Genomic DNA, 8,872 nt, shown 5'->3' with positions numbered 1-8,872 from the left:
GGGAAGACCTCAGGGCTTTGCTTCCATCAACTGTTTCATCTGCCATTGGCCAATGTTCTGGAGAAGTTTTTTCCAGCCCCTCACTTCCTGCCCTGTCCTGCTTCCCTTAGATCAGGAGAGTCAGAGGTTATGGGCAAGGAACAAAGACTCACCCATGAGCCAGCTCTCAAAGGAAGTGGCTTGTGTTGACAGCCTGGGGGCAGCAAGGATGCAGTCTCCCAGGAGAGGATGCACTCAGCATTGGGAAGCCAGGCTGGAGGGGCCTGAGTGACCCTCTCCGCATGTGGGCAGGGCAGTGGGAGGTGGTGTGTGGATACCTCTCTCTCACGCCCAGGGATCAGCAGCATGAACCAGCTTGGGGGGCTCTTTGTGAATGGCCGGCCCCTGCCTCTGGATACCCGGCAGCAGATTGTGCGGCTAGCAGTCAGTGGAATGCGGCCCTGTGACATCTCACGGAGCCTTAAGGTAATGGGCCAGCATCTTTACCCAGTGATGGGGACAGGAAGCAGGAAGAAAGGGCTCCTCTGAAGGCAAGAGCCTGGGGCTGTTGCAGGCTCTGAGGGCTTTTAGGACTTGGGTCACTTCCTGGGAGACCCTCTTGGAGGTTGAAAAGGGGAGCTTCAGACCCTCAAAGGTGAGGCTGGACTCCCAACTCCATGGCCTGGTCCAGTAAGTCTTGGCTTTGTCTTATAGCCTCCTCCTGTCCCAGGGACACTCTCCCTCCTTCTGCCCATTGTGCCTCACCTGTCCCTGCTTCTCACCTGACTCAGGTATCTAACGGCTGTGTGAGCAAGATCCTAGGGCGTTATTACCGCACGGGTGTCTTGGAGCCCAAGGGCATTGGGGGAAGCAAGCCACGGCTGGCTACACCCCCTGTGGTGGCTCGAATTGCCCAGCTGAAGGGTGAGTGTCCAGCTCTCTTTGCCTGGGAAATCCAACGCCAGCTTTGTGCTGAAGGGCTTTGCACCCAGGACAAGACTCCCAGCGTAAGTACCCTTCCCTTCCAACAATGGGGCTGGAAAACAGGCTTTCTGGGGAGACAAATAGCCTTTCTTATTTGGCAATGTGGGCATCTCAGGCTGGTGACAGGGCTCCTGGGCTCTTCTGACCCATAAGTTTTTCTTTTGAAAAGTGGTGGTAATAAGATAATTGGGAAGGAGAAAGCATAGAGAGAGAGATGAGGCTGCCCTTGGGAAAAATGTGTGGGTGGAGACAGACAGGAAAAAGGATATTAAGGGGAATGTCCTCATTCTGGGTCTGAGCGCCATCTCTCCACTCAACACCCTGACACTCCTAGGTCTCCTCCATCAACCGAGTCCTGCGGGCACTACAGGAGGACCAGGGACTACCGTGGACACAGCTCAGGTCACCAGGTGAGTCTTGGAGTTGTCCCCAGGGCCAATCAGAGCCAAATCTCCAACATTTGATGGTTTCAAAGCCTTTTCTCATTCTTTCTTGGATCATCTTCACAACAACCCAATAAGGGGGACCAGGCAGTGAGTCTTATTCTCTCCCAGCAGAAGAAAATTGACATCCAGAAAAGTGAAGTGACTCACCCAAGGTCACCAGCTAGTTGATGGCAGGCCCTGGAACAGAACCCAGGTCCCCCAGCCCCTGGATTCACAGGATCTATTGAAGAAGAGGCAGGACTGAGTCTCATACCCTCCCTCTGCTCTGTGCATAGCTTCTTAGAGCATCATTCATGTTCTTTGGGACCACACACACCTGGCCCAAGCCTGCTGCTGGTCCCTCCAAAGCCCTGCACATTAGGCATACACCCCACCATAGTATTGAGAACCCTTTCCACCAAGTGACCCTGCAGTGAACTCTAAGTAACTGTGAATGCCCCACTAGCTTGGCTCTGCTCTTCTACCCATGGTGAGACACCCAGCTGCAGCCCCAGGGACTTAGGGACCCCATCTGACCAGAGGAATCACCATCGCAAACCACCACAGACTGTTGTCTTCCTTTTCAGCTGTTTTGGCTCCAGCTCTCCTCACTCCCCACAGTGGCTCTGAGACTCCCCGGGGTCCCCACCCAGGGACCGGCCACCGGAATCGGACTATCTTCTCCCCAAGCCAAGCAGAGGCACTGGAGAAAGGTGCTGGGCTGGGGCAGATGGAGGGTCAGAGAGTCCTCGGTGTGACACAGGGACAGTGGCCCTGAGGCCTGTGGGCAAAGGCTGAGAGGTGCAGGCTGTGAGTGGCCCTGCCTTGAGGAGGAAGGTAGTTTGGGGTTGTAGCAGGTGGGGAGTGTTGCCTGAGGGGAGACCCATGTCTTGCTCTTCTCCCGGTGCCCTTACTTTGTGAGCCTCAATCTCCACAGAGTTCCAGCGTGGGCAGTATCCTGATTCAGTGGCCCGTGGAAAGCTGGCTGCTGCCACCTCTCTGCCTGAGGACACTGTGAGGGTGAGTGAGCTCTGCAACACTGTGCACAAACCACAAGGAAGAAGAGTCTGTGCTGGCCAGGGCTTTGGGTTCCAATGAGGTGGAGAGGGGAGGTGAGAAGGTGGAAACAAACTTGTTTGGAGCAACAATCAGAGACAAGACCCTTCTTGTTCACCTTCTGCTGATTGCTCTCCTCTCTTCCCCAACCCAAACCTTTGAGTTGAGGAAGGGGCCAGAGAGCAAAAGCTAGAGCATGGAGGGAGGATGTCAGGCCCAAGGAAGGGCCAACATTCTGAGTTCGGGCTAGGAACATGTGGTGAGATCAGCAGGTGACAGGCAGCGTAAAGTACATCCAGCTGCATTGTCCCTGTCCTCGCTCAGGTCTGGTTTTCCAACAGAAGAGCCAAATGGCGCCGGCAAGAGAAGCTCAAGTGGGAAATGCAGCTGCCAGGTGATTTCTCTGCACCATCATCCATCTGCCTGCTCATTCATCTATCCATCCATCCACCCAGCCAGCCAGCCATCCCCCATTCATCCATCCATTTATCCATCCACCCATGTATCCATCCATCCATCCATCTGTCTATCCACACATCCATTCATCCATGCATCATCCACCCAGCCATCCACCCCAGGTACCCATTTATCCACTCATCTATCCATGCATCCATCCCTCCATCCATCCATCCATTTATCCATCCACCCATCTATCCATCCATCCAACCAGCCAGCCAGTCACCCACCCACCTGCTCACCCACCTATCTACCTATCCATTTATCCATCCATCAATCCACCCATTCATCCATGCATCTCCCCATGCATCCATCCATGCATCTGCTCATGCATTCATCCATTCATCCACTCATGCATCCATCCACCCACTCATGAATCCATGCATCCATCAATTCATCTTTCCATTAATCTATGTATCCATCCACCCATCCATCCAACATTTACTCAGCATCTCCCAAGTGCCAGACCATGTGCCAGATACTGGGCACACACAGTCCCCGTTCTTAAGGCTGCACTGTCCCCAGTACCATCACTGGAATTTAATCATTCTTCTCCAGTTTCCCAAGGACCTGTCTTGGGGAAGAGGACAGTTTTGGGTTAAAATATCCATCTCCTCCCACCCCTTCTAGAAGTGGTTGTTTCCTGGCATCCAACATTCCTGCCTGTCACCACACTCCTCCCGTCCCCGGCCCCAATTCCTCCTTCTGAGTGGATTCACTCTCATTTTATAGGTGCTTCCCAGGGGCTGACTGTACCAAGAGTTGCCCCAGGAATCATCTCTGCACAGGTACTTGGGAGGAGAGGGGAGTCTGTGCCATGGGAAGACTGAAGGGCTCACGGGCTCTCCCATTTCTGGCCTGAGTCAGGATCTCTGGCTCTCTAGGGCCCCACAGAGTCCATGTTGAGAAAGTACTATCCCCAGAGTCTACTATGTGAACGGTGCCTTCTGCAGTTATGCAGGATACAACCTGGGTGGCAGGCAGCTCTGGGGTCCCGGCGTTCTCTACTGGAGGCATCACTGGAAGCTGAGGTTCTTCTCTTGCTTTCTTTTAGCAGTCCCCTGGCAGTGTGCCCACAGCAGCCCTGCCTGCCCTGGAACCGCTGGGTCCTTCCTGCTATCAGCTGTGCTGGGCAACAGCACCAGACAGGTGTCTGAGTGACACCCCACCTAAAGCCTGTCTCAAGCCCTGCTGGGGTAAGAATTCAGGCCAGGCCTCAGTCCTGCAGGATGTGGGGGAGGGCTGACTGATCCAACCTCCAGGAGAGCATGGATCTCCACTGGGGGTCATCAAAGGAACCTCAATACAGCTTTCCTCATTCTATGCATGGTCCACAAAGTTAGGGAGACTAGTAACCCTTGAGTCTATGGTATCACTGACAGCCATAGCAGGTAAGGGTGTGAGATTGGGATTCAAGTGTGTATACGCAGGATGGGAAACTGATGTTTCAGTCTCTCTCCCACAGTGACTTTGAGAGGTGGGATGGGAACAATAACCCCAAGCTCTCTCTATTTGTCCCCACAGGCCACTTGCCCCCACAGCCGAATTCCCTGGACTCAGGACTGCTTTCCCTTCCTTGCCCTTCCTCCCACTGTCCCCTGGCCAGTCTTAGTGGCTGTGAGGCCCTGCTCTGGCCTGGCTGCCCACTACTGTACGGCTTGGAATGAGGCAAGAATGGGAAGGAGATGGCATAGGGAGGATCTAATGCCATCCTGCCCATTGTCCTTACCATCTTGCCCATATAGACTGTGATTTTTCTCTTTCCTGTGATTGCTCCCTCCTGTGTGGACCTTGCCTGGCCCTGCCTCGATGCCTCTCCGGCACATTACCTGATTGGAGGGGCTGGTGAAGCAACACCCACCCACTTCTCACACTGGCCTTAAGAGTCCTCCACTCAGCAGTAATAAAAGCAGTTTTTATTAGCAGTAGTTCTGTTGTCCATCATGTTTTCCCTATGAGCACCCCTATGCCCACTCTAATATTTAACAATTATAGACAGTTTGCCCTATCATTTATTTACATCTACGTATCTTATCCTCCAATCTATGCATGTATGTATGTATGTGTGTAGGCTATATATGTATCTAAACAATGTATTTGTCAATGCATCAATTTATCTACTCTATCTATTATGTATGTATCTATATGTGTATTATGTATGTATCTATCTTGGTGTTTGGGGGCTCGTATGTCTACGTGTGTGCACAAGTATGTGCACACACACACACACTGATATTATATCATGGCATTTTATTCCTAAATCTTCCAGCATGCATCCCCAAAAAACAAGAAACTTGTCTTACATAATCACAATATTACATCCGCATCTAAGAAAATTTACTGTAACTCCTTAATCTAAGAAAATAGACATTCATTCCCTAATTGCATATGTATTTTTGTCATAGCAGCAAGCAGAGTGAAATGCCATTTTTCATATTTTGCTTTCCATTTATATGTGCTTTATTTATACATGCTCCAGGGGCATGTTTGCTTTGTTCTTTGGGCAGTGAGTTCTAAATCTTCTCAATTGTGTCCCTTCAAATAAAGGTCTAGGCCCTTCCTGAGAATTCTCAGGATGTGGAGAAATGGAGGAATATGGGGGAAAGGAGGTGAAGAATGGGATATTCGAAAGGAGGATAGGCTTATCCTTCCAAATTCTTTCCCTTTTGAAAAGCAGGGAATGGATAATGATGGTGCAATGCTGGTGGGGGTGGGGGGGTGTTGTTTACTTCTATCTGGGATAGGTACTGATCCAGAAGATGTCATTCAAGAGGCCTCTTCATTATCAAATACTGTGCTGTGCTGAGCTGTGCTGTTCTGAGCTGTGCTGTTAAATAAGTAGCCACCAACCACATGTGGCTATTTAATGTAATTCACATTAAAAAGAAGAAGAAGAAGAAAAACAATGCAGTTCTTCACTCACACTAGCCACATTCCAAATGCCCAATAGTTACATGTGGCTTGTAAGGACTATAGAGCATTTCAGTCATTGCAGAAAGTTCTATGGGACTGCACAGCTCTAGAATGAAATTTCGAGGGTAATAGAGCACATCCTGCCCCTGCCTTGCCTTCTCTACTTTCCAGCTGGAGGTCCTGCTAGGCAGAACAGAAAGAGATGAGGTTGACAATCTGCACAGTGCAGTCTGAGAACAAGCATTCATTCACTTCAACGACAGGACCGACATCGGTCACTGAAGGAGCTGTCTCAACTGAGGCCTCATGGTTGTGATGGTAGTGGCAGCCCATCTTGAGTCACTGCTGTGAAGATGCTGGCTTCAGAGGGGGAAGCACGGCTGGGGTTGTGCACTCTGCAGGGACAGCAGGAACCCGGAACAGGCAGGAGCCATGCCCCCAACAAAGTTGGCAGGGTGGGAGCCCGGTGCTTCTGGACACAGCTGCAGCTGCCTAGCCGTAGATCCAAACCCAGGCATCCCTGCATTCTCAGGGGCCCAGGAAGCCCCTGCCCCACAGGCTCAGAAGTGCCTGTTCCTACTCTCTGACTTCTCCTTGCCCCCAGAGCCCACTCGGGTGTGGAGTAAAGTTGTGGCTGCACCTGGGTGCTGTCACGACCTGGCTGGGTGTGTGCATGCTCTGGGTGGTACAGAGACACACCAGCCCCCCTACCACCTTGGCCCCCTCCAGACTTTGGGTGTCAACAAGTGCAGGAGAAAGGCCAGAGGGAGAGGACCGAGGGCATCTTGGTGTGGGCCTGCAGGCACCCCTTAGGACAAACAGCCTGGGTGCCATGGATAGCATGTTGATAGTGGGAGGCAGGCAGTTTCCTAGATGGAAAGGGGCAAGTCCCCAGTGAAACCCCACCTTTAAGCCAGGAATGGCCTGAAGCCTGGGGGCCAGGCTGCCAGTTCTGGGTGAAGTAGGAGGCCCAGAGTGAGGACTTCACTGATGACCCTTTGGCCAATCGGATGATGCTTTTTCCAGACCTACCCATGGCCACCTATGGACCAGTAAGCACACACTCCTCTCTTCTGAGCCCATAAAAACCCCAAGACTCAGCCAGAGTCACACAGACATCAGGACTACCAGCTATGGGAAGGAGCTACCCATTTCAGGTGTTCTCAACTATTTGGAATGAGCTGCCAGCAGAAAGGAGCTACCTACTTCCTGTTCTGGAAAGGAGCTGTTCTGTTGCTCAGTGAAGCTCCTCTCTACCTTGCTTACCCTCCTCCAGTTGTCCACATACTTCATTCTTCCTGAACATGGGACAAAAACTCCAGATCCACCAAATGGTGGGACTGAAAGAGCTGTAACACAAACAGAACTGAAACACTCACACACACACTGTCACCATGTTGTGGGTGATGAGAAAGAGAGAAGAGCTGTGGCCCTTCAGGGACCCCAGACCTAGGGGCTCCCCAAGCCAGGGCTGTGATACCCTCTTTGGGGCCCTGCAGTTCCTGGCATCTCCAAGCTTCCAGGCACCACTGCATTCTCCAGCACCTGCAGTGGATGCTGCTTGTGGTCCTGCTGAAGCCTTGCACAGAGCTGGCATCTGTACCAGCACCTGGAGCTGCCTGCCCCCCACAGCCAGGATGTCTGACTGTGCACAGTGGCTACACCCCCCACTTGTTCACACACCCCTCACTGCTCCACTCCTGGCTCACTCTGGGCAGGTGTGGGATCCAGGACAGTAGTACAAGCTGAGTGCAGCCTGCCACGCCGAGTTTGTGGAATGAGCCCAGCAGCCTGAGCAAAACTCAGGCAAAGGCACCACCAGCCACAGAGGTTTCCAGCCAGAAAAGCAACACCTGACGTATCCCGTGACAGTTGGCCATGTGGGGAACAGGGCATAAGATTGTGTGTGTGTGTGTGTGTGTGCGCCCATGCATCTGAGTGTGTATAGTATTCCCCCCTTTATCCATGGTTTTGCTTTTTTGGTTTCAGTTACTTGTGATTAACTGCAGTCTGAAGATATTAAATGGAAAATTCCAGAAATAAGCAACCCATTGATTTTAAGTTGCATGTCATTCTGAGTAGCTTGAGAAGTCTTGTATCTCCATGTTGTCTATGCTATCTGCTCACTAGTCAGTGGCAGTCTTGATTATCAGATAATTGTCTTGGCATTGCAGTGCTTGTGTTCATGTAACCCTTATTTTACTTAATAATGGCCCCAAAGTGCAAGAGTAGTGATAGTGGCATTTGTGATAATCATTCTATTTTATTATTAGTTATTGTTTACTTCTTACTGTGCCTAATTTACAAATTAAACTTTAGGTGTGTATGTATAGGAAGAAAGAGAATATGTATGATATGGTACTACCTGTGGTTTCAGGTATATGCTGGAAGTCTTAGAACACATCCCCTGCAGGTAGCTGGGGGGATTAGAATGCTGAGGGAGAGATTCAGCATTAAATGACCTCCAAGGTCCTATCTCTCTGAAGAGTGTATCCCACTGCACATATGTGGATATGAAATTTCAAGGTTAATAGAGCACTATCTTTTTTTTTTTTTTTTTGAAACAGGTTATTTCTCTGTTGCCCAGGCTGGAGTGCAGTGGTGCAACCTCAGTTCACTGCAGCCTCAACCTCCGGGCTCAAGCAATCCTTCTGTCTCAGCCTCCCAAGTAGCTGGGAGTAGGAGCACACCACCATGCCCGGCTAATTGTTTTGTTTTTCGTAGAGACAAAGTCTCCCTGTGTTGCCCAGGCTGGTCTTTAACTCCTGGGCTCTAGTGATCCTCCTGCCTTGGCCTCCCAAGGATTAAAGGCATGAGCCACTGCATCCAGCAGGTGGCCTACTCTTAATGCTTTCTAGGAAAGGAAATGCCCTGAACTCCAGTGTTCTACTTTTCACTTATCTCACCTATTACTGGACTGAAATTTTTAAAAAGTTCTTTTATATCTCTTGAGGGGTGATATACTTACAAAAAATAAAATCGTTTTCCTCTATCCAAACTGAATCTCTCTCATGTTCCAGTTTCAGCCTTCTGTTGTCAACAGATTTAAAAATCAGACA

The 8,872-nt window shown here is 50.7% G+C and overlaps 1 protein-coding gene across 1 annotated transcript; it reads left to right on the top strand.

The window, feature by feature from the left end:
- The first annotated feature begins 327 nt into the window (after nucleotides 1-327).
- On the top strand, nucleotides 328-4,567 carry PAX4 (paired box 4). Its single transcript, XM_007982819.3, has 9 exons — nucleotides 328-465; nucleotides 771-986; nucleotides 1,298-1,373; nucleotides 1,976-2,101; nucleotides 2,326-2,408; nucleotides 2,769-2,838; nucleotides 3,633-3,688; nucleotides 3,955-4,096; nucleotides 4,425-4,567. Exons 1-9 carry the CDS (start codon nucleotides 346-348, stop codon nucleotides 4,565-4,567), a joined length of 1,032 nt encoding a protein of 343 aa, XP_007981010.1. The 5' UTR covers nucleotides 328-345.
- Nucleotides 4,568-8,872: the final 4,305 nt, after the last annotated feature.

This window comes from Chlorocebus sabaeus, chromosome 21 (genome assembly GCF_047675955.1).
Source record: "Chlorocebus sabaeus isolate Y175 chromosome 21, mChlSab1.0.hap1, whole genome shotgun sequence".
Taxonomy (NCBI): Eukaryota; Metazoa; Chordata; class Mammalia; order Primates; family Cercopithecidae; genus Chlorocebus; species Chlorocebus sabaeus.
The sequence above is the reverse complement of the archived record's forward strand: the minus strand, read 5'-3'. Positions and strand labels throughout refer to the sequence as shown.

Bases quoted from the DNA above. Each gene is read 5' to 3' on its own strand.
- PAX4 (XM_007982819.3), top strand. From the start codon at position 346: ATGAACCAGCTTGGGGGGCTCTTTGTGAATGGCCGGCCCCTGCCTCTG. The intron at 1,374-1,975 runs GTGAGTCTTGGA...CTTCCTTTTCAG, and splicing joins GACACAGCTCAGGTCACCAG to CTGTTTTGGCTCCAGCTCTC. The intron at 4,097-4,424 runs GTAAGAATTCAG...TTGTCCCCACAG, and splicing joins CTGTCTCAAGCCCTGCTGGG to GCCACTTGCCCCCACAGCCG.